The sequence below is a fragment of the Tetrahymena thermophila genome (assembly GCF_000189635.1).
Source record: "Tetrahymena thermophila SB210 genomic scaffold scf_8254085, whole genome shotgun sequence".
In the NCBI taxonomy this organism is placed as follows: domain Eukaryota; phylum Ciliophora; class Oligohymenophorea; order Hymenostomatida; family Tetrahymenidae; genus Tetrahymena; species Tetrahymena thermophila.
Window position 1 is genome coordinate 37,573 of NW_002476045.1, and position 25,270 is coordinate 62,842.

General features: G+C 19.3%; 10 protein-coding genes across 10 annotated transcripts in view; 8 read left to right on the forward strand and 2 right to left on the reverse strand. All coding sequences in view use genetic code 6, as the record gives it.

Annotated features, from left to right (window-relative positions):
• The window catches only part of TTHERM_001039840 (hypothetical protein), a gene marked incomplete at both ends in the record, with an annotated part of 625 nt that extends 265 nt beyond the window's left edge, over positions 1-360 (forward strand). Inside the window, 2 exons of the mRNA XM_012800559.1 lie at positions 1-9; positions 310-360. The exon at positions 1-9 is cut by the window's left edge and continues 153 nt beyond it. Of these exons, the coding sequence (XP_012656013.1) occupies positions 1-9; positions 310-360 (60 nt within the window). The remainder of the gene's footprint in view (positions 10-309) is intronic.
• Positions 361-1,460: 1,100 nt separating this feature from the next.
• On the forward strand, positions 1,461-3,188 carry TTHERM_01040830 (hypothetical protein; the record flags this gene model as incomplete). The annotated part of the gene is made up of 1 exon (XM_001025987.1): positions 1,461-3,188. One exon carries the CDS (start codon positions 1,461-1,463, stop codon positions 3,186-3,188), a length of 1,728 nt encoding a protein of 575 aa, XP_001025987.1.
• Positions 3,189-5,411: 2,223 nt separating this feature from the next.
• Positions 5,412-7,145, forward strand: TTHERM_01040840 (hypothetical protein; the record flags this gene model as incomplete). The annotated part of the gene is made up of 3 exons (XM_001025988.3): positions 5,412-6,060; positions 6,160-6,550; positions 6,653-7,145. 3 exons carry the CDS (start codon positions 5,412-5,414, stop codon positions 7,143-7,145), a joined length of 1,533 nt encoding a protein of 510 aa, XP_001025988.2.
• A 1,048-nt stretch (positions 7,146-8,193) lies between these two features.
• TTHERM_01040850 (kinase domain protein, putative) lies at positions 8,194-9,644 on the forward strand (the record flags this gene model as incomplete). The annotated part of the gene is made up of 2 exons (XM_001025989.2): positions 8,194-8,223; positions 8,280-9,644. 2 exons carry the CDS (start codon positions 8,194-8,196, stop codon positions 9,642-9,644), a joined length of 1,395 nt encoding a protein of 464 aa, XP_001025989.2.
• A 2,716-nt stretch (positions 9,645-12,360) lies between these two features.
• TTHERM_01040860 (hypothetical protein) lies at positions 12,361-14,100 on the forward strand (the record flags this gene model as incomplete). Its single annotated transcript, XM_001025990.1, has 1 exon — positions 12,361-14,100. The coding sequence occupies one exon, from the start codon at positions 12,361-12,363 to the stop codon at positions 14,098-14,100; it is 1,740 nt and encodes a 579-aa protein (XP_001025990.1).
• Positions 14,101-15,569: 1,469 nt separating this feature from the next.
• TTHERM_01040870 (kinase domain protein) lies at positions 15,570-16,861 on the forward strand (the record flags this gene model as incomplete). Its single annotated transcript, XM_001025991.2, has 7 exons — positions 15,570-15,673; positions 15,754-15,846; positions 15,954-16,040; positions 16,170-16,253; positions 16,383-16,478; positions 16,590-16,685; positions 16,840-16,861. 7 exons carry the CDS (start codon positions 15,570-15,572, stop codon positions 16,859-16,861), a joined length of 582 nt encoding a protein of 193 aa, XP_001025991.2.
• A 1,330-nt stretch (positions 16,862-18,191) lies between these two features.
• TTHERM_001040871 (hypothetical protein) lies at positions 18,192-19,216 on the forward strand (the record flags this gene model as incomplete). Its single annotated transcript, XM_012800560.1, has 3 exons — positions 18,192-18,502; positions 18,689-18,778; positions 18,997-19,216. The coding sequence occupies 3 exons, from the start codon at positions 18,192-18,194 to the stop codon at positions 19,214-19,216; spliced, it is 621 nt and encodes a 206-aa protein (XP_012656014.1).
• A 363-nt stretch (positions 19,217-19,579) lies between these two features.
• Positions 19,580-21,837, forward strand: TTHERM_001040873 (cyclic nucleotide-binding domain protein; the record flags this gene model as incomplete). The annotated part of the gene is made up of 9 exons (XM_012800561.1): positions 19,580-19,644; positions 19,734-19,880; positions 20,080-20,172; positions 20,292-20,381; positions 20,551-20,640; positions 20,780-20,869; positions 21,281-21,370; positions 21,526-21,621; positions 21,735-21,837. 9 exons carry the CDS (start codon positions 19,580-19,582, stop codon positions 21,835-21,837), a joined length of 864 nt encoding a protein of 287 aa, XP_012656015.1.
• A 787-nt stretch (positions 21,838-22,624) lies between these two features.
• TTHERM_01040900 (PHR domain protein) lies at positions 22,625-24,372 on the reverse strand (the record flags this gene model as incomplete). The annotated part of the gene is made up of 3 exons (XM_001025994.2): positions 22,625-22,909; positions 23,004-23,383; positions 23,898-24,372. The coding sequence occupies 3 exons, from the start codon at positions 24,370-24,372 to the stop codon at positions 22,625-22,627; spliced, it is 1,140 nt and encodes a 379-aa protein (XP_001025994.2).
• Positions 24,373-24,967: 595 nt separating this feature from the next.
• TTHERM_001040910 (hypothetical protein) overlaps positions 24,968-25,270 on the reverse strand; it is a gene marked incomplete at both ends in the record, with an annotated part of 543 nt that continues 240 nt past the window's right edge. Inside the window, 2 exons of the mRNA XM_012800562.1 lie at positions 24,968-25,023; positions 25,195-25,270. The exon at positions 25,195-25,270 is cut by the window's right edge and continues 240 nt beyond it. Coding sequence (XP_012656016.1) covers positions 24,968-25,023; positions 25,195-25,270 — 132 coding nt within the window. The remainder of the gene's footprint in view (positions 25,024-25,194) is intronic.

Sequence of the window (25,270 nt, forward strand, 5' to 3'; positions counted from 1 at the left end):
AATTTATAAGTTATAAATTTGTTTTAAAAAGCTAGTCTAAAAAATATTGCTCCAGACCTCACTTTTCCTCTTATATAATAAATATATCAAAAATTATAATATTTAACAAATTAATTTGTTTAGGCTTTCTATTTCAGATAAGAAATTATAACAAAAAGGATACACACTTACTATCCTTAAAAAATAATCATTTATATTTTTAAAAAGCTATTTATTTTACTTACTTAATTTTATAGATTTTTAACATCAAATAAACAAAATTTATAATTTTTATGTTAAAATTTTTAAGAAAAAAATATAAAATATTAGATAGTATGTATCCTTTTGTAAGATTATAAGCACCGAAATATAGTAGGTTGAGTAAGTGAAATGAAATTTCTATTAGAAAAAATAATGTGTAAGTAATTCAATAAATACTCGAAAAAGTATTGCCTAATATTTAATTTACGAATTTCAAGTAATTCTGGTATTTTTTTTAATATTTGCTTATAATGCTTTTGTTATTTAGAATCTTTAATAAATTATCTATGATTACTAAAGCATCTTAATATATACGCTTATATACAAAGATATTTTTTAAAAATGACATATCAGATTAATATATCAAAAATTAATTAGAATTGTCATTAAATTTAATAAACATTAATCGTATTTGATCAAATGTTATTTTAAAATTAATTTGTTTACATTTTCTATTTTAGATAAGATATTATTTATTATAAAAGGGATACCTACCAACTTACTTAATTACTATCCTTAAAAAAATAATCATTTATTTATATTTTAAAAAGCTAGTTTATTTACTTACTTTATTAGATATTTAACATCAACAAAAAAATTTTATAATTTTTATGATGCAATTTTTAAGAGATAAATATAAAATGATAGTATCCTTTTTGGAAGATTAAAAACTTCGAAAGGTAGTAAGTAGTAAGTAAGTAAGTAAGTAAGTAAGTAGGTGGATTAAGTGAAAAGATATTTCTTTTAGAAAAAAATAATGCGTAAATAATTTAAATAATATTAACTTATTATATTATACTTCTAAAAAGATATTCTTTTATAACTTTATTTAGAGGATGATAATACGACTTTTATTTAGCTTTTTAACTTTGAGAATGTTATTCTTTTAATAATTTTCCTTTGTATTTCATAATATACGAAAATATATATATAAAATCATATTTAAATTGCATTTATATGACAACAAAATAATTCTTTTTATTGAAATTCAAAAGAGTATTTTATAATCTAATGTTTTAATATATATGATGCTCTCAAATGAACCTTAAACCCTTATTTTTAAAAAAGATTTTTGAGTTCATAATTTTTAAATCCCTAATTTGTAATTTAAATCTAAATATTTGTAATAGATTCTAAGCATAGCAAATTAATTAAATGCACAATATATTCTGTTAATTATTTATAATAATTATAATTAGATTTTAATTAAATTAAAATAAATGGATAGAATTATAAATAATAGTTAAAATTTTGATCAGATACTCTGCTAAAAGCATAATTTACCATGCTTATATTTACAAGTTGATAGCGATAACTCTGATGATATTTATGTTTGTTCTGATTGTATTTATGAAAATAATAATTTCAGAAAATGCCTGGCTTTTTAAGATATAAAATATAAAAAAGACGATAAAGTCTTGGTAAATTGGCCAATTTTAGATGAACCTAAATTAATAAAACAAATCAAGTAATTATATTAGTACTAAGGAGATTAAAACTTAATTTAAAACAATATAACTGATTTTTTTAATGATTTATAAAATGAAATAGAACAAACTTTACAAAAATAAAAGAAAAATATGCTAATCTATGCAGATGGTATTTCCGAAAAAGTAAACTAATTATTCGAGTATTATCAAGAAATAGCTTAATTTGATGCTCTCAAAAATATTATTGATTCAAATACATAAAAATAATAAAAAGCTGATCAAATTTTATAAATATTTAAGACAAACAAATAGAATCAAGAAAACTATAAAAATAAAATTTAATAAGAATTATCTCAATTAAATTAATAGCAAATCATAGATTTAAATGTATTGAAATCTTTTAAAGATTCTATTTTATCATAAATTGAGCTAATTGATGGTAAATATTTATCTAATTTACAGCTTTTTTCTTAAAAAAATAATATACTAATTGAAGAATTCAAAAAATAATAACAAAATTAAAATATTTTGTTAAAAGAAAATGAAAATTTATACACACTTCTCAACCTTATAGCAAACAAAACTAACAATTGTAATGAAAATTATCTTAAATCTGTTAAATCTGAACTCCTAAAAATTTAAGATCTAATAAATGTCTTAAATATTGAAAAGCATGTTTTTTAGCAAGGCAAGAAATAAATTCAAATAGGTTTAGAAAAATTAAGCTAAGATCAAATTGAATGCATAGAAACACTTGTAAACAAAACTCTAGATCTAAATGAATAATACTAATAATTGAAAGAAGATGAAGATAATAATATGAGCATCTCTTCAAAATTATAACCTTCCTCCTACCTAGTTTATAATTAGATGGATAATGTATTGACAAAATAGAAATAAGAGAGTATCTCTAAACTACTGAGAAGGTTTCCTATTTTTGAAATTGAATAATTAGTCAAACCTTGCAAGTTAGAAGTAGAAATAAGTAATTGGGGTAATTATAATACTAATGGAAAATAAAGCTATGATAATGAAGGCAACTACAAATTTGAAATAGTTAAATAAGGCGTTTTTATTTTTTACATGAAAATAAAATAGGATTGTTTGTATAGAATAGTTATTAATCTTGAATTAAAACATTCAGATAGATATTTATTTATTGGTCTAGTTGGTAAATCTCACAAAGATTAGAAATATATTCATGATAATAGCATTATTAATAGTTTTACTACTGGGAGTGTTTATGGTGATGTAGGAGTTAGCAAAGTAATAAAAGGGAAATGCTTGAGAGATGTGAAATATCCAGAAGAATATAATTAGATTGAAATAACATTTTGTGTAAAAAATAAAATGTTCTAAGTGAGTGATTATCCTAAAAGAGAAAATATTAATGAAATAAATGATGCTAAGATAAATTTGATAGACATAAACTAAGAATATTATTTAGGATTTTAATTATTTTATGATAAAGAATCTTTGACAATTTTAGAGTGTGAAGAACTTTAATGTTAAAATTGAATTGTATATTTTTTTTAATTTTAATTTTTGAAAAATATTTTTAATTTAAAAGAAACTTACAACAGTTTTGATTCTTTAATTAAATATTTTAGTTAAAAAATAACATGAGTTGTTATTGTTGTTTATCTTTAAAAAATTGTAAAGTTATTTAAATTGTGTTAAATTTTTTAAATGATATTTTATTTGTAGTTATTTGAATAAAGATAATAAATAGAAAATAAATGTTCTAATATAATTTGATATTCAATAACAGTGCTTTAAGTTTTTAAAAATAAAAATTTGATGAAATAGAATAAAAAAATAGAAATATAGGTAAATAATAACAAAAACAGTAAATATTTTATATTAGATTTAATAAATTGATTGAGTTAGTTAAATACTGTTTTGATTCTTCAAGGACAGAATTTTTAAGTCTGACTTTGGAAATATTTTCTATTTATTTAACGATATAATTTTAATTACATTAAAAAATTTTATAAGTAATTTGTTATTTTAATTTCCTTTATTAAATTTTTAAATAATTAAATAATTAAGGAGAAAATCTGATTTATACAACTTTATGGTGAAATATAGATTTCAAATATTAAAATTTTTAGTATTGACAATCTTCAATCAGTTTATTAATGTGAAGATAAAATTTAATTTAATCTAATCTAAATAATTATATACATATATTTTGCATGATTATATATTTCTTTTTCAAGCATTAATTTTAATAATAATAGATAATATCATTTTTAAGATATTTGAATTATAATTTGTTGAATTTAAATATACTCTGGTACCTTTTTTAATATCTGTTTGTTTATAATGAATGCTATAGTTAATTAGAATATTTAATAAATTATCTATGATTATTAAGTCATCTTAATATATACACTTATTTACAAAGAATTTTAATTAAAAATGACATCAAATTAATATATCAAAAATTAGATTATTTAACAAATTAATTTGTTTATGCTTCCTATCTTAGATAAGATATAATAACAAAAAGGATACAAACTTACTATCCTTAAATAAATAATCATTAATATTTTTAAAAAGCTAGTTTAATTGCTTTGTTGTTAGATATTTAGCATCAAATAAAAATTATTTATAATTTTAATAATTTTTATGATGCAATTTTTAAGAGATAAATATAAAATCATAGTATTCTTTTGTAAAATTATAAACTTCGAAAGGTAGTAGGTGGATTAAATGAAATGATATTTCAATTAGAAAAAATAACAAATAATTAACTCAATAAATACTAGAAAAAGTATCATCTAATATTTTATTAAACGAATCTCTAGAAATTGTGGTATCTTGTTTAATCTTTGCTAATAATGCTATAGTCATTTAGAATATTTAATAAATTATCTCTGATTATTAAGGCATCTTAATATATACGTTTATATACAAAGATATTCTTTAAAAATGACATATCAAATAAATATATCAAAAGTTAGAATATTTAAGAAATTAAATACAAATTAATCGTATTTGATCATATATTATTTAATTTGTTTACAGTTTCTATTTCAGATAAGATATTATTATAAAAAGGATACCAACTTACTTTCCTTAAAAATACTCATTTATATTATTAAAAAGCTAGTATATTGAATTACTTTATTAGATATTTAACATCAAATAAGCAAAATTAATAATTTTTAAGATGCAATTTTTAAGTGATAAATATATAATGATAGTATCCTTTTGTAAGATAACAAACTTCGAAAATGGTAGGTGGATTAAGTGAAATGATGTTTAAATTAGAAAAAATAATGCGTAAGTAATTTAAATAATATTTAGTTATTATGTAATACTTCTAGAAAGATATTCTTTTATAAATTTATTTTTAATTAGGATATTTAATCATCTATTTAGATAATAATACGACTTTGATTTTGCTTTGTAACTTTGAGAGAGAATGTTATTCTTTTAATAATTTTCCTTTGTATTTCATAATATGCAAAAATGAAAACAAAACAATTATTTTTATTGAAATTCAATATAATATTTTATAATCTAATGCTTTAATATATATTACGCTCTCAAATGAAACAGAAACCCCTATTTTTTAAAATATTTTTGAGTTCATAATTTTTAAATCTATAATTTGTAATTTAAATTGAAAAATTTGCTATAGACTCTAAGTAGAGCAAATAAATTAAATGAACAATAGCTTCAGTTAATTATCTATAATAAATTAATTAGATTTTAATTTAATAAAAATAAATGGATAATATTTTAAATAATAGTTAAAATTTTAATCAGATACTTTGCTAAAAGCATGAATTGCCATGCTTATATTTAAAAGCTGATAGTGATAACTCTGATCATATCTATGCTTGCTCTAATTGTATTTATTCTTATAATAATTTTAGAAAATATCTTTCTTTGCAAGATATAAAAGATAAATTAGACAATACAGTCTTAATGAATTGGCCACTTTTAGATGAATACGAATTAACAAAACAAATATAGTTGTTTTCTTAGTATTAAGGAGATTAAAAGTCAATTTAAAAAAATATTACTAAGTTTTTTGAAGATTTATAAAATGAAATAGAACAAGCATTACAAAAATAAAAGAAGAATATGTTAATCTATGCAGACACCATTTCCGAAAATACAAACTAGTTATTTGATTATTATCGAGAAATAGCTTAATTTGATGCTCTAAAAAATATTATTGATTCAAATACATAAAAATAATAAAAAGCTGATCAAATTTTATAAATATTTAAGATAAACAAATCGAATTAAGAAAAGTATAAAAATAAAATTAAATAAGAATTATCTCAATTAAATTAATATTAAACCATTGATTTAAATGCACTGAAATATTTTAAAAATTCTATTTTATCCTAAATCGAGCTAATTGATTGTAAATATTTATCAAATTTACAGAATTTCTCTTATAAAAATAATACACTAATTGATGAATTTAAAAATGAATAACAAAATTAAAATATTTTATTAAAAGAAAATGAAAATTTAGATACTCTTCTCAGCCTTATAGCAAACAAAACTAACAATTGTAATGAAAGTTATCTTAAATCTGTTTAGTCTGAACTACTAAAAATTTAAGATTTAATAAATAACTTAAATATTGACAAGGATGTTTTTTTGTAAGGGAAGAAATAAATTCAAATAGAAAAATTAAGCTAAGATCAAATTGAATGCATAGAAACACTTGTAAACAAAACTGTAGATCTAAATGAATAATACTAATAATTGAAAGAAGAAAAAGATAATAATATGATCATCTCTTCAAAATTACAACCTTCCTCCTACCTAATTTAAAATTAGTTATTCAAGCTAGATAATTTATTGACAAAATAGAAATTAGAAAATATCTCTAAGCTACTGAGAAGGTTTCCTATTTTTGAAATCGAATAATTAGTCAAACCTTATCCTTGAAAGTTAGAAGTAGAAATAAGTAATTGGTAAAATTATAATACTAATGGAAAATAAAGCTATGATAATGAAGGCAACTAAAAATTTGAAATTGTTAAAGGAGATTTTTTTATTTTTAACATGAAAATAAAATAGGATTGTTTGTATAGAATAGTTATTAATCTTGAATTCAAAGATTCAAACAAATTTTTATTTATTGGTTTAGTTAGTAAATCTCACAAAGATTAGGTATATATTCATGATAAAAGCATTATTAATAGTTATACAATAAGTAATCAAGGTGATCGTGGAGTTAGCAAAGTAATAAAAGGGAAATGCTTGAGAGATGTGAAATATCCAGAAGAATATAATTAGATAGAAATAAGATTTTGTGTAAAAAATAAAATGTTCTAAGTGAGTGATTATCCTAAAAGAGAAAATATTAATGAAATAAATGATGATAAGTTAAATTTAATAGACCTAAACTAAGAATATTATTTAGGATTTGAATTATATTATGACAAAGACTGTTTAACTATATTAGAGTGTGAAGAGCTATAATATTAAAATTGAATTGTATATTTTTTAAATTTGAATTTTTATGAAAAAAAAATTTCAAAAATATTTAAACCATATTTACCAAATCAAAAGTAATATATATTTCATTTATATAAAAAATTTTATTAATTTTTATAATTATTATGAAGTTAGAATTAAAGTTATTTTTAGATCATTTTATTTGAAGTGATCTACCGTTTACAATGATTTACTTTATTTTTCTATTTTTTATGGTAATAAATTTGAGCTTTTATATTTTAATAATTAAATAATATATTACCATTAATTTTACATATCTGAAATTCAATTTTATTTTTAGAATGTGCATTATCAGATTAAATAAGAATTTTATTTAAAATTGTATAGGACGTAAATATCAAAATAATAAAATTTTGTTGCTTTAATTTATTTAATAATGATTATCAAATTCATATTACAAAAGTTTTATTGATTATCCTTATTCAAAAATAAGATATTTATTATGATTAATGCCTAGGATATTATATGTAGACTTTCATTTTTTATTTTGTTGAATTTCCATCATTTTTAGAGTTAATACTTGTTTTTCTACCATTAATTTATTAATCCATTAACCTTAGAATGTAATTTATATTTTTAAACTTAATCTGAGCTAATATCTAATTATATCAGTTTTTAATTAGAAAAAAAACTTTTTCTGTGTTTAGATTTGTTAATCAATCTTCAAAAAGAACATCTTATATATTGTTTTTATATAATTTTTTAATTAAAATAATAATCATAAATTATAAAAAATTATCAAGCTTACAAATAATGGCTAGCATTGCTGATTTTAACATCCCAATCCAAAACTGTATCACTTGTAAAAAGCATTATTTAGAATGCAATTTTTTACAAATGGACGCTAGTAACGCTGAAGAAATTTTTGCTTGCTTTAGTTGCGTCTATGAAAGGAATGAAATTAGCTCATTCTTACCATTCTAAAATATATTAAACCATAAAGAAAATTAGATTTTAATGTCTTGGCCAGTTATCAATCAATAGGAATTAATGAAGAAATTTCTCACATTTATTATATATTAAAATGAAAACAAATAAATTTTTGATAATATAAGTAATTACTTTGAAACATTACAAAATGATTTAATTGAAAAATTATAAAATTAAAAGAAGAGTTTGTTACTTCACGCAGAAACCTTATTTTAAAAAATAAAATCCTTAGTCAATTACTATAATGAAATAGCAAAAATGGATTCTCTTAAAAATATTCTTCTAGATTAAAATTGTTAGTAAAAAGATTAATAAGATCAAATTTTGTCAATTATAAACTCAAACAAAGAAAATTAAGAAAAGTAAAAAGAATAAATTGAATAATTGTTATCAGAAATGGATCATCTTAATTTAATTGATTTTACAATTTTAAACAAATTCAAAGAATCAATTTTATCTTAAGTATCGCTAATTGATAATTAATACCTATTAAATTTGGAAAACTACTCAAATTTAAATGCAAAATAAATTGAAAAATTAAAGTAATTAAATTCAAATGAAAAAAATGAGATTTAGCTTGATCAAAATGGGAATTTAGATATAATTTTAAAGTTGATATAAAATAAATAAAATCATTGTAATTAAGATTATCTTAAAAGTGTTCAATTTGAATTACTTAAAATTTAAGATCTCATTAATGTCTTAAAAATCAGAAAAAATGTCTTTTAATAAGGGAAGAAATAAACAGAATTAGATTTTGAAAAATTAACTTAAGATTAAATTGATTCAATCTAAATTCTCAAAAATAAATATATTGATTTTAATAGATAATTTCTTGAGTCATAAATAAATGATGAGTCTTTATTCAGAAATTAAGAACCTTCTTCAAACTTTATTTTGAAATAAATTTTAAGTAAAAGCTTCTTAACATAAATTAATAAAGAAATAATTATTAATTTAATAAATAAATTTCCTATTTTTGAGATTACAAAAATAGCTAAATTTAAGCCTTGTAAATTTTAAGCAGAAATAAATGGTTATAATAGTTATGGAAAATAAATTGAAGAACAAAATGGTTAATAAACATTTAAAGCTATTAGGGATGGGTATTTTACTTTTTATATGAAAATAAAATAGGATTGTTTTTATCGAATAATAATAAAATTTTATTCTTTTTTAAGTCATCAATTTATAATTGGTTTAGTCAGTAATTCCCAAAAAGACTAAGAAATATATAATAATAAAAGTATTATCAAATTTTCAACTTCCAAGAATAATGATAATCAATTGAATAAAATAATAAAGGGTAAAAGTTTGAGTGATTAGTAAAATTTTGAAGAATGTTAATTAATAGAAATAATGCTCTGTGTAAATGAAAAAATATTTCAAATTTGTGACTCTCCTCATAGAAGAAATATTAATTAAATTAGTGATAATAGTTTGGGTTTAATTAAATTATCCTAAGAATATTCATTAGGGTTTGAATTATATTACAAAAATGATACTATTACTATTATCTCATGTGAAGAGCTATCTTAAATATGATGATGGAAATGTTACTTTAATTTAAGTAAATTATTTTCAGTTGATTATTAAAAATTCAAATCATAAAAAGAAAATTATTTGTAACGTTTGTATTACATTTTTAATTCTTTTTGTAAGATCTATAATTTAATATAAATAATTTGTTCAGCTAGCAACAATAATGAAAATATAAGCATTTTAAAAATTTTGAATAATTAAAATTTACCATTTTTTGTATATTTATATCCCTAGGGTGTTTATTTACATCAATAGTAATATATATAATAGATTTTTGAGTATTATCATTCATTACCTTTTATTAAATAAAAAAATCTTTATGATGCAATTTGTAAGATTATTTAATTAAAAAGTCTTAAGCGAGTGAATGAAGTTGATTAAGTGGAATGGTATTTGAATTAGAAGAAATAGTAATTAAGAAAAGTGTTTTTAATTAGATGAATTAAACGAAATTCTCGTACCTTTTTTAATCTCTATTTATAATGAATGCAATAGTTAATTAGAAGATTTAATAAATTATCTATGATTATTAAGTCATCTTAATATTTACACTTATTTAGAAAGATATTTTTTTAAAATGACATCAAATTAATATATCAAAAATTTGAATATTTAACAAATTAATTTGTTTACTGTTTCTATTTCAGATAAGATATTTTAACAAAAAAGATACCAACTTACTATCCTTAAAAAAACAATCATTTATATTTTAAGAAACTAGTTTTACTTATTTACATATTTAACATTAAATAAACAAAATTTATAATTTTTAAGATGCAATTTTTAAGAGATAAATATAAAATCATAGTATTCTTTTGTAAGATTAAAAACTTCGATAGTAAGCAGTAGGTGGATTAAGTGAAATGATATTTCAATTAGAAAAAATAATACGTAATTAATTTAATAAATACTTAAAAAAGTATTGTCTAATATTATTAATTTGACTAATTTCTAGAAATTCTGGTACCTTTTTTAATCTTTATTTACAAATGCTATAGTCATTTAGAATATTTAATAAAATATCTATGATTATTAAGGTATCTTAAAATATACGTTTATATACAAAGATATTCTTTAAAAATGACATATCAAATAAATATATCAAAAGTTAGAATATTTAAGAAATTAAATAATAATTAATCGTATTTGATCATTTATTATTTAATTTGTTTAGATTTTTTTTTCAGATAAGATATTATTATAAAAAGGATGCCAACTTACTTACTATCTTTAAAAAATAGTCATTAATATTTTTAATGAGCTAGCTTATTTTCTTAATTTGCTAGATATTTAACATCAAATTTTTTATGAGATAAATATAAAATAATAATATCCTTTTTGTAAGATTATAAGCATCGAAAAGTAGTAGTAGTTGGATTAAGTGAAAAGATATTTAATTCAGAAAAAATAATGCGTAAATAATTTAAATAATATTTAGTTATTATGTAATACTCTAGAAAGATATTCTTTTATAAATTTATTTTTAGTTAGGATATTTAATCATCTATTTAGATAATAATACGACTTTGATTTTGCTTTGTAACTTTGAGAGAGAATGTTATTCTTTTAATAATTTTCCTTTGTATTTCATAATATATATAAATCTATAAAATCAATTTAAATTACATGTTTATGATAATAAAACAATTATTTTTATTGAAATTCAATTAAGTATTTTATAACCTAATGTTTTAATATATATTGCGCTTTCTAAAGAAATTGAAACCTCTAAATTTTTTAAATTAATAATCTTTTAGAGTATTCAATACATACTGAAAAAATTAATGGCAAAAATTTTTAATTTGATGAATTTGACGAAATTATGGTATCTTTTTAATTAGAATATTTAATAAATTATTTATGATTATTAAGGCATCTTAATACGTGTGATTATTTACAAAAATATACTTTAAAGGGATATCAAAAATTAGAATATTTAATAAATTAAATAGGAAACAATCGTATTTGATCGTATATTATTTTATAATTAATTTGTTTACAGTTTCTATGTTCAGATAAGATATTATAATAAAAAGGATACCAAGTTACTATTCTTAAAAAAATAATCATATATATTTATAAAAAGCTAGTTTATATACTTGCTTTGCTAGATATTTAACATCAAATAAACAAAATTAATAATTTTTGCGACTCAATTTTTAAGAGACAAATATAAAATCATACTATCCTTTTGTAAGATAACAAACTTCGAAAATGGTAGGTGGATTAAGTGAAATGATGTTTAAATTAGAAAAAATAATGCGTAAGTAATTTAAATAATAATTATTTATTATGTAATACTTCTAGAAAGATATTCTTTTATAATTTTATTGTTAATTAGAATATTTAATCAATTACTTAGGTCAGTATCTAAATATAGGAGTAAAACTTTGCAATAGTTTTATAATTTTGAGAATGCTATTTATTCTTTTAATGGTTTTCCTCTGTATTTTATAATATCCAAAAATCATAAATGTGACAACAAAATAATTATTTTTATTTAAATTGAATTTACTATTTTATAACCTAATAATTTAATATATATTGTGCTCTCAAAGATAACTGAAACCCCTTTTTTTTTATAAATATCTTTGCGTTAATAATTTTAAATAGAAATATTTGCTAAAATTTCTCTAAGCAGAGCAAATAAATTAAATGCACTATAGTTTCTGGTCATTATTTATAATAAATTAATTAGATTTTAATTTGATAAAAATAAATGGAAAATATATTAAATAATAGTTAAAATTTTAAGCAAATACTTTGCTAAAAGCATAATTTAACCTGCTTATGTTTACAAACTGATAGTGATGACTCTGATGATATCTATGCTTGCTCTAATTGTATTCGTTCTAATAATAATTTCAAATAATGTCTGCTTTTATAAGATATAAAAGATAAATTAGACAATACAGTCTTAACAAATTGGCCACTATTAGATGAATATGATTTAATGATACAAATTTAGTCATTTTCTAAGTATTAAGGAAATTAAAACTTAATTTAAAAGGATATAGTTAAGTTCTTTGAAGATTTTTAAAATGAATTAGAACATACATTGCAAAAATAAAAGAAGAATATGCTAATCTATGCAGATGGTATTTCCGAAAAGACAAACCAGTTATTTGATTATTATCGAGAAATAGCTTAATTTGATGCTCTAAAAAATATTATAGATTCTGATACATAAAAATAATAATAAGCTGAACAAATTTTATAAATATTTAAGACAAACAAATAGAATCAAGAAAACTATAAAAATAAAATTTAATAACAATTATCTCAATTAAATCAATACTAAACCATAAATTTAAATGTACTCAAATCTTTTAAAGATTCTATTTTATCATAAATCGAGCTAGTTGATGGTAAATATTTATCTAATTTACAGCTTTTCTCCTAAAAAAATAATATACTAATTGAAGAATTTAAAAAATAATAACAAAATTAAAATATTTTGTTAAAAGAAAATGAAAATTTATACACACTTCTCAACCTTATAGGAAATAAAACTAACAATTGTAATGAAAATTATCTTTAATCTGTTAAGTCTGAACTCCTAAAAATTTAAGATTTAATAAATATCTTAAATATTGACAAGGATGTTTTTTAGCAAGGCAAGAAATAAATTCAAATAGGTTTAGAAAAATTAAGCTAAGATCAAATTGAATACATAGAAACACTTGTAAATAAAATCGTTGATCTAAATGAGTAATACTAATAATTGAAAGAAGAAGATAATAATATGATCATCTCTTCAAAATTATAACCTTCCTCCTACCTAATTTATAATTAGATATTCAAGCTAGATAAAAAATTGACAAAATAGAAATTAGAGAGTATCACTAAGCTACTGAGAAGGTTTCCTATTTTTGAAATCGAATAATTAGTCAAACCTTATCCTTGCAAGTTAGAAGTAGAAATAAGTAATTAGAATAATTATAATACTAATGGAAAATAAAGCTATGATAATGAAGGCAACTAAAAATTTGAAATTGTTAAAGAAGGTTTTTTTATTTTTTACATGAAAATAAAATAGGATTGTTTGTATAGAATAGTTATTAATCTTGAATTAAAATATCCAAATAGATATTTATTTATTGGTCTAGTTGGTAAATCTCACAAAGATTAGAAATATATTTATGAAAATAGCTTTATTAATAGTTTTACAACTGAAAGTAGTTATAGTGATAGAGGAGTTAGCAAAGTAATAAAAGGGAAATGCTTGAGAGATGTGAAATATCCAGAAGAATATAATTAGATAGAAATAAGATTTTGTGTAAAAAATAAAATGTTCTAAGTGAGTGATTATCCTAAAAGAGAAAATATTAATGAAATAAATGATGATAAGTTAAATTTAATAGACCTAAACTAAGAATATTATTTAGGATTTGAATTAGTTTATGACAAAGACTCTTTGACTATATTAGAGTGTGAAGAACTTTAATATTAAAATTGAATTGTATATTTTTTAAATTTGAATTTTTATAAAATTTTTTTAATTTAAAAGAAAAAAAAAATTTAAATTCTTGAATTAAATATTTGATTTAAAAACTAACTAGAGTTGTTATTATTTATCTTTAAATAATTGTAAGTTGAATTAAATTATATTAAACATTTTAAATGAGATTTTAATTATATTTATTTAAATAAAAATAATAAATAAAATAAATGTTCTAATAGGCTTTAATATTCAAAAACAGTTCTTTTGCTATTAAAAATAAAAATTTGAAGAAATAGAATAAATAAATACAAAGATTAGAAAATAATAGCTAAAATAGTAAATATTTTAAAATTAAATTTATTATATTGATTGAGTGTGTAAAATACTGTTTTGATTCTTTAAGAACTGAATTTTTAAGTCTGACTTTGGAAATATTTTCTATATATTTTAGGATGTAAATTTTTATTACATTCAAAATTTTATGAGTGAGTAATTAATATTTATTATTTAAACTTTTTAGTTAAAGTTAATAAAATTTAAAAGAGTAAAATAATTAAGAGAGCATCTGATTTTATACTATTTAATGTATATTATAAAATTGATAGTAATATTATAATCTTCAATTAGTTAATTAAATTTATGTAATGTTTATAAAATTAGCTTAAAATCATAAAAATTAAATGAAATTTTACAGGATTAGCAATATATATTATTTAATTATTTTTCCTTATAAAACATGTTTTAATCAATTTTTGGTGATTCTTGGTTTTTAAGAAATAAATCTTATCCTCAATAATCAAAATAATCATGTAAAAGAATATTATTGTAGTAATTAAATACCACTAATTAATAAAATAATATTATTTTTAATCCCATAATCAATCACTCAATCTAAATATTTTTAATATTAAGTTTTATATAAAAGATAAATATAAAGTAATCTAAAAACAATAATAACTATCTATGTACTTTTTTGATTTCGAAAGTAGAGATGAGATTATTCTCATCATTAATAAATTCATTTATCTAATTAAAAAAATGTTATGATATTTTTCTACTTTATCATTTAATTTCTCGAAGCTACAAGAAAATTCTTAATTAATTTATTAATCTTTTATAAATATATTTGTATTTTTGTTTTTGTCTATTTTTTATAAATAAATTTTTTCTTTCGATATCTAAATACTATTTATCTATCTATTTTAATTAATAATTTTCCCTTAATTCTTCAAAAAAATTAATTCAAAATCAAAATCAGTTTTTGTAATTTATTTATTTAATAAAATTAGCTTATTTTAAAAAAATATTTGAAAAATGATATCTAAGTAGATTCGTAAAATCCTGTTTAACTGAAAAAAAACAAAATAATTTAGTAAAAAGCATTAGTAAAGGTTATTATAGACCTTTTAAGAACAACTTTGCTAATTAATTTTGCTACTCTGATATCCCTAATAAAAGCTCATAGGAGTATACAAGAATTTAAGATGTAACTTAATCTCAAATCAATAATCTTGACTTCAATTTATTTTTCAAAAAAGTTTACAAACTCTTCTCTACAGTTTCACACTAATCTTAAAATAAATATTAAGTAAAATATTTGATAATTACTTAAATTAAGCATGAATACTAACAAGGAATAATTTATTAATAAATATATATAATAATAAGGTGTTAAAATTACTCTGATGACTATATTGCATCTACTATAAGCAGTGCATTATAAAAATGTACAAATCTAACAACTTTGGAATTAAATTTAAAGTAAAATTTAACTAATTTTGTTATTTATTATCAGATTAAAATAGAAATTTATTTTAATTAACAAATTCTTTTCAAGTTCTATATAAATTTATAAATAATAAAATAAGGGGATAAATTGGAAGGAAAGGCTTAGATAATCTATGTTAAGCTTTAAGAGAATGCATAAATCTTACTAATTTAACACTTGATGTAGAGTAATTTTATCATTTATTTTTTTATTATGAATAAATAATAAATATATTTTTATATCTTCATTATGGTTAAATGCAGTAGATTTTTATTTGTTATTTATCTAATTTTTTATTGCAAAAAAATTAACTTAGATTAAAAGAAGGATACGGTGTCATGGAGATATGTTCTGCTTTATCTGAGTGTTCGAATATTTCAACTTTGAACCTCCATTTTGAGTAAAATTTTGATTAGGACTTAAACATTATTAATTGATTACTATTTATTAAATTAGTTTTTTTGTTGCATTTAATATATTTTTAATTTATTTTTAAGAAATCTATTTTAAATTTTTAATACTTTAATAGTTTAAAAAGCTGTTATATTGGTGAGGTAGAAATAGCATTTTTAAGCTACGCTTTAGAAAAATGCCCAAATCTAGCATAATTAAGTCTTTCATTTGGGTAAATTTTTATTTAACATTAAGAATAAAAATTCTTCATTTTTTTTATTGATTTCTTTACATTTTCTTTTCATTTTTCATAAATTTAAAAATTTATAATCTTTTTTTAAAGAGATGTTAGTAATGATGATATTTTGTAAATATCAAATTTAGCTCTTGCTCTGTCTAAACACACTAATCTCTAAGCTTTTAACCTCAAAATAGGCTAGTAAATATTTACATAATATCTTTATTTGTTAAAAATAAGAAAGAAATTAAGTTTTAGCATTTAAAATTGTCTAATAACATTTAATAAATTTTATTTATAATGAAAAGACGAAGTTAATTTTGATAAAAAAATATTAAAATTAATTTAACTTTAGATTTCATATAATTTGCTATTGAAATTTACTAATTGAATTAATATCAGTCAGTACTTAAATTTTATTTCTAATTAAACTTAACAAAAAAATAATCATTTGGTTGTCTTAATTCTAAAAAATGAATAAATAATAAAAGAAAATATCTAGAAAAATATTAAGGATGTTATTTAAACAAATATTATTTTATTTATTTATATTTTTTAAGTAAATAAATCTCAAAAACAAAAAATAGGTATCAAAGCAAATAGTATGATGATTTATCAAGTTTAGGTAACACTTTAACTAAGTTAGCACATCTTTCAGCTTCTAAATTTGATATCTAGTAAGTCTTCATTAATATAATTTTAAAATAATTTCTAAAAATTAAAAAAAATTTTGTTTTAGAGTTAACAAGAAATAATTGTTTAAAATAATTATTTATTTTTTAAGAAGTTTAATTTTAATTTGTTTATTTTATTATTTAAATTAATTAATTATTTTGATAAGTTTATTTTCTTTTGATATGATTAAAAAATGTATATTTAAAAATAAATGAAGATTAACTGACGAGAACATTTCAAGCTTTAGATCTTTTGTTGAATAATATACTAACATCAAAAATTTACGACTTGACTTTTAGTAAATTTTTCAAATTAAAAAATATAATAAAATTACTATTATAGCAATGCAATATTAAAGATGTTCTTTTTAAATTTATTATTTAATAAATAAACTCATAATTTTTTACTTTATTTTTTTTCAAAAATTCAAAGTGAATAAACGGACAATTATAGTTTTTCAAGGCTTGTTTCTTCTCTAAAAAAATGCACTAATCTCTCTAATTTAGAATTTGATCTTAAGTAAAATATGTTAATTATTTATTTATTTATTTATTTATTGGTTAATAAAAATTTAATTGATACTATTGCAATTCCTCAAATATTAAATAAGAGCTTTTAAGAATAACTAAACTAATTTTTTAAGTTTTTTTGATAAATTTTGGATCATTGTATCTATAATTAATTAATCCTTAATAAATGAAGATCTACAATAATATCACTATTAGCAAAAATAAATCTAACTATTTGATTCTTTAAATATAAATGTTAAATTAATAATTAAAATATATAAAAAAAGAGGTAGACAAGTTAGTTATGATGTATAAAAAGGTTTAATATCTTTATTAGAAACATGCACTAACCTTTCAAAATTATAGCTTAAATTATGGTAGATTTTTTTGTTTATGCATTTATTGATTGATTCTATCTTAAATTTAAAATTATTTTAATGCCTTATTTAGAGCTTTTAGATAAAAGTTGACAAATTGCTTTTGACTATCGATTCCATTTATTTATTTAATTAATTTTTTACGAATGATTTGGTTTTAACTATTTTTTATCAAATTAAAAAAACACTCATATAAATTAACCCTTATTTAACAAAGTAATTCAAAAATTGGCGATAGTGGATTATAAAATGTAAGTTATGCTTTAAGAAAATGTACTAATCTCTCAGCTTTGAGCTTCTCTCTTGATAATTTAGGGTTAGTTTCTTTTAATTTTTATTTCATTTTAATTAGTTTTAAACATTTTAGATACAATTAAATTGGAGGAGATGGTATTTCAAGCTTATTTTTAGCAATAAGTAATTTATAAAAACTATCTGCTTTGGATCTTAATCTTAGGTAATCATATATATTTTACAATTATTTAAAACTTAGACGTTGTTCATACATATTTTATTTAAAATGAAACTTCTTCAGAAATTAATTCATATATATGGCTTTAATTACTAATAAATGCTTTAAACTTTAAATAATTATTTTTATTTTTTAATATTGTTTCTAATCTTAAAATTTAAAATATAAAAGATTCAATCCTATCAATTTTAAGGGTTATTAAAACTTAGCCTTAGCTTTAGAAAAATGCACTCATCTTACAGATTTGACTCTAGATTTGGTGTAATCAATCATTGATTTTCTTTAATTGATAAATGAATTTTTTCTGTAGAGTAATTCAAAATAAATGAATTAAATATTTCTCGCTTTTATTCTGTGAAATGCAAATTGCTTTTTTTTGAAAATGTTAATTTTTTTAATAATTTAGATATTCAAATTATGAAAATGTCGATTTCTTTATAATAGTTAAATATAAATACTTTTTTAAATATCTCAAAAAGCTACAATGACATCAAAGACCTTTCTAATTTAGGATATGCTTTAGCAAAATGTGCTTCTTAACTCACTACTTTGACTCTTAAGCTAAATTAGTATTTATTTGCTTTAAATTATTTTTTATTATTTATATTTAAATCTAAATAAAATAATATCTTGAATAATAAAATTAAAAATTTTTGTTATAAAACTAAGACATAGAGATCTAAAGCATAAAATTAGTGAAGAAGAAGCAAAAAAATTATTTTCTGCTTTGGCTAATTGCACAAAACTTACTAATTTAACACTGGAACTAGAGTAAAAATCATTGTGTTTCTTTACTATTTTTGATCATTATTTAAATGTGAATAAAAAACTTCTATTTGAATACAAATTATAATTAATAACTTATTTTCTATTTTAATATTTTTCAGTGTATAGAAGTGTTATTTTGAAATATTGCTTACATTTATTGCTTTCTCTTTAATTTATGTTCATTAATCAATTTATAATATTAAATATAAAGTCAATATTCTTTTGGTTTATGTGGTGCTTTAAGCTTATCTACTGCCTTGAAAAATTGTGCTTTATTGTCAAATTTTAAACTTAATGTTAGGTAAAATTTTTCATTATATTTTTAAAAAAATTGTAATAATTAATACTTATTGGGTGGGGTGGCGATTATAACAAATTTTTTATTTATTTTACCTTTTAATTTAAAAATTTTCTATTATAATTATCTTATTTTTAATTTTTTTTTAAGACTTCCCTTCTAAAATTTTTATTTTTAACTAAAATTTAGTGTTTAAGATCAGAAAAATAAAAATGAAATTGGAAATGAAGGAGCTGAAAATATCTTTAGTGCTTTATCTGATTGCACAAATCTCTCTAGCTTAAAAATATTTTTACCGTATAATTCGTTTATTTAATTATAATTTAAAAAACTATAATTAACTTATTTTTAATTTCAATAGATAAACAATAAATGAAATATAAACATTAATTGTTTTTTCAATCATTTTATTTGATTTGATTTTATAAAGAATTAGTTAATAATTATTTACTTTATGCTTTTAAAAACTAAAATTATTCTTTCTTTATTATAAAAGTAATGACTGCATTTCTAAAATTTCTACTTCAACAAATTAAATTATTTCTCAAAAAATCTTCTCTAATCTCTCGGACTTGTATTTATGCCTTGGGTAAATAATTAATTTTTTATTTATTAAATTAATTAAAAATCATTTTAAACGATCGCCTTTTTATTTATTACAATTGTTATTTTTAAAATATTTAATTAATAATTTTTTGATTTTGGAAGGAAAAATTAAATTAACTTTGAAGGTTTAGAAAGTCTTGCTCTTATTTTAAATAAATGCACAAATCTTTAAACTTTACATCTAGATCTTAGGTAAAATTACAATTATTTTTTTGAATTATTCAAAAATTAAATCATTAAACTAATTTGTATTTTTTTACTCATTTACAAATAAAAAATTATAATTTAAATATCAATTTATTATTTTAATTTATGCTTTCTAACTTTTATTCATGCTCTTTTCTCAATTATGTCATAAAAGCAAGAATAAAATTAATAATGAAAACGCATAGAAATTAGGTGAATCTTTGTCAAAGTGTTAAAATCTTGAGACTTTATATTTGAATATTAGGTAATTTTTTAATCAATAATTTTTGATTAATTTTTTCTTGTGTGATTTATATAAAGAAATATTTTATTTATTAAATTAATTTTTAAATTTAAATTTTCAACTACTTTTAATTTATTTAATTTTATTAAACATCTCTAAGTGATAATCAAATTTCGAATGAATGTCTAACAGTTATTGTTTCTGCCTTGTAAGATTGTGCCAAACTTTCCACTTTGAAACTCATTCTCTAGTAAAATTTATTATTTTATTCCTTCAGAATAATAAATAAAGTTTATTTCTATTAATTATTTTAGATCATAACTAAATAAAAATTTTATTCCACAATTTTTATGAATTATTTATTTATTAATTTTCAAAAATTAACAATCTTTAACTGTCTATTAACTCTAATTATATTAAACTAAATGTAGAAATACCGTAAATTCTCACAATTAATTCATTTTTTAATTGATCAAAATTTTAAAGCCAAAAATAATATTATTTGTATTTATTGATAATAAAAATTTAAGAATAATCGATCATATTTTATGAGAGTTTATGGTATTTTTATTTATTTATTTACTTACCTAGTATGTTAATTATAATAATTACTATATTTTAATTTTATTAATTATAATGTCTAAAATTATATTTAATATAGCAGAAATCTAATAAGTGAGGAAGGTCTACTAAATTTAGGTTCTGCTTTAACATAATTAAAAAATCTGTTTAAACTGGAGTTGCACATCTCGTATAAAGATTTTCTAATATTTAAATTTAACAATCTAATAGCAAATTTTCTATATTTCTATTTTTTATTAGATCAACCAATTTATAATTTTGAAAAAGATTTGTTCTATTTTTAAAAATTTTTAAATTAAAAAAATATTTACATTTAAAAAAAAGGATGGACAACAAAATTGGTTATTATGAAGCTGACAAATTTATTAACAATTTAATAAATTTAACTAAAATATAAATTTTGACATTAGACAATAATTTGTAATAATGATTTTTTGTATTTTCTCTTCGATTATTAACATTTTTAATTAGTTTCTTTTTATTTCACATTAAAAATAAGTAAGTAAATTAATTTTTTTGAATTATCTCAAAAGAGTATCTACTGAAGATCAATTAAAACTTTAAGAAATGTATGAAAACAAACTAAACCTCAGATTTCTCTTAGATTTTGGCTTAAACTTAAAAGAGGAAATATGAATGACCTCATTGTTTGTTTATTTATTATTATTTAAAATAACAAAATTTTATGTTTGTTTTTTCACATCCAAAACAATCGAATTGAATGTTTTTAAAATGTATTATATATGCATCTAAACTTAAATTAAATAATTTACTTCATTTGAAGCAATTTATTAACAAATACTTAAAAATCAATTAAATGAAGTTAATTTTTTTGTTTCATTCTTTTATTATTTTAAAATTATCTAATATCTATAAAACATACTTATTTTAGTATCGATCTACAATAAATTAAATGAAATAAATAGTTTATGGTTAATTATATCTCTTAAATTATTTTATTAAGCCATTTAAAATTTAAAAAAATACACATAAAAATATAAACTTTATTTTATAAAAAAAATGACAGAAAGTAAAATGCTTTGATGAAATTGAATATAATACAATGATAAGGATTTATATATTTGTTTATTATAAAAAGAATTTATATATGTAATTGTTATATAAGTGTCATTCATAAATTTATTATTATAATTTATTAAAATTAAAAAGTGTTTGTTGATTCTTTCATTAATTTATTTTTTTATTTGATTAGATAAGTCTGATGGCTAAATAATAAATGGAAGAGATCAGGCAGGAAAATAAAGTTATTTAGAAGACTATGGAAGAATATTAAGTTATTTATCTTGATTATTTCTATGATTATCGCCTTATTATTAAGTGTTTTAGATTGACTTACTCATTTAAATTTTAATTTATTGTTTAAGTTTGGTCATATTTATATTTTTTACTTTTTTTTTGCTTTTCATTTTGATTAGACTTCATAGACTAAATAAGGAAATTGTCCCATCATAGTGTTAGTGCCATTATTCGAAATAGGTCTTACTATTTGGGATTCGAAATATGTAAAGTCTTTAGTATCGACACAGCCGTTAAAACCTGCATAAGTAAGATAAGTTTAATCTGAAGTTATTGAAAGTGTATATTAATATTTTGGGTTTAGTTTTAATGCTTTCTCCAAGTATATTGTGGCCATTTTATTTTTAAACTGTATCTGATTTGATAATTATATTTATTGTCGAAGGATCAACTATTATTTAAAAATTATAGATTAAAATAATAAATTTATCAAGTAGAATAAATATGAAAATTTATAATAAATAAAAATAATAATTTTAAAATACCTTTTCTTCAGCAATTTTTCCTTCGCTGAGACACACAGTGAGTTTTGGCGGAGAAGGAAGGGCGCTCATATTTTGAGCTTCAAAGACACCAAATCCTATTAGCCATATATCTTTTTCAAACATATTTTAATTTTACTAAAAGGTAATCGCATTAATTCCATCTAATGTCCAGTTATCAAGAAATTACCCGAACCTGTTTTCTCCCACAATTTGTCTTGGTGTTTCAAAAGTTACACTGAGTAATTTATTTTTTAGAGAATTCAAATCATCTGCACACTTCTACATCCAATATCTAGCCTCTCTATCTAACAATACAGAACTCTACATTATTCTGTCTACTTCTTTATTTCTCAGGATTTCTCCTAAACTGTCAATCTCCCCTATTTATATTTAAAAATGCTTATTCAATTTATATTTTTTAATAAACACTTATAAATAGCTTTTTTGCTTTAAATTAAACAATCTTTTGCAACTAAACGTTAAAATGTATTACAAAAAAAATTTCCAAACCATTGATTTATTGATTGATTGAATTATTTATCAATTTATTTAATATTTATTTCTTTATTTATTTTTTATGTGGATTCAATAAAGAAGATATTGGTTAACAAGATATTTATTTGCTCAATAATATTTATTTTTTTAAAATAGCTTTTATTGTATCTGAATTTAAATAAAGTAAAATATTTCCTATCTTATTTATCTTTGTCATTCATAAAATATCTTCAGGCATATATACCTACAATATACCTTTGCCATAAGGAAAATGCAGCATTATCTAATAAATCGAGTATTTGAAAATTGTAAATTTTAATGTTAGCTTTTTGGTGCTGATTATATAAAATCTGAATTTTAAAGTGAATTTATAAAGAATTAATAAGTGCAAACATTTACCATCGTATCCTATTGAGATCATTGGCATGAATTTAATGAGATCTTTTTCGATATCGTTTAGATTTAATACTGGTTAGTTAATTTTCTCTAATAATACTTCAAATGCATCGCCTACAAAAATGTCTGCATCTTCTAAAAGTTTCTTCATTTGCTACTCTATGGCAAATTCGATGTTTTCTATTGATTTCTTTAATTAGCTTATAAAATTCTTAAATCCTATGATAATCTATTTATGCTATTTTAATATGTCGCATCCACTATTTCCAAGATCTTCTATATTTTTAGGATTATTAGCCTTATTTAATGACTTTATTAATTCCTTAAGAGGAACACACTATTTGACGTGGTCATTATGCTCCTGCAACAAACAGTGGGAACATATGATGCCTCTCTTAGGACAGTTATAATTTATACAGCAAATATTCCTTGGATTATCTTGATGTCCCTTTTACTCGCAATAATATGTTGCCTACATTTATCTATCTATCTATCTTTTTTATCTATCTCTTTCTAGTGTCTTATATCGCTTGGATAATACTAAATAAATAAATAATAATAACAATACTGATTAACTTTTAAATAATCTTTTTATTTATTATCTTAATCCGCAATTTCAATATAGAATAGCTGTTGTGTTGTAACATACGTACGTACGTATAAAACTTGATATAAAGAAATATAGATAAATAAAGATTGTTTCCAAGCAAATAAATAAATAATCTATGTATTAAAAAATAATGTTAATTAAAATTATGAAATAATGCTTTTAAATATGTAATTTTAAATATAATTTAATATATCTTTTCATTTTTTTACTTTTAGATATTAAATAAATCTTATAACAAACCAATCCATCTTAAATTTACTGTTTTATTTTATATTTAATGATTTATTTAATCAGAATCCATCCAATTAAAAACAAATATGAAGATAATTTTAATTTATATAATTATTTTATAATTGATAATTTAAACACTATTTTTATTAATATTATTTCACTTCAAACCAATTTCTAAACAATATTGGCTAAAAATTATATTAGCTAAAAATCATAAAAATTAAAAGAAATATCACAATGTGTACCAACCAACACACACAGTTGATGAAATTTTAATTTCTACATGAACTATTTAATTTAAATTAGAAATATTTTTATATTTAAAATTAAGCTTTAGCTCAAAAAAATTGAGGTTTTAAATAAGAATAAAAATGTCTAAATTTCATAATAGAAAAAATATCTTTATCCTTCTTTTGTTAATTTCTATTTGTAGTCTTAATTATGATTTGCTTTATTTACAAATGTGATCCGTCATTATAATATAATTTATGCATGAATATTAGATTTTGATATACTCATTAATTCTTTGCTTTTT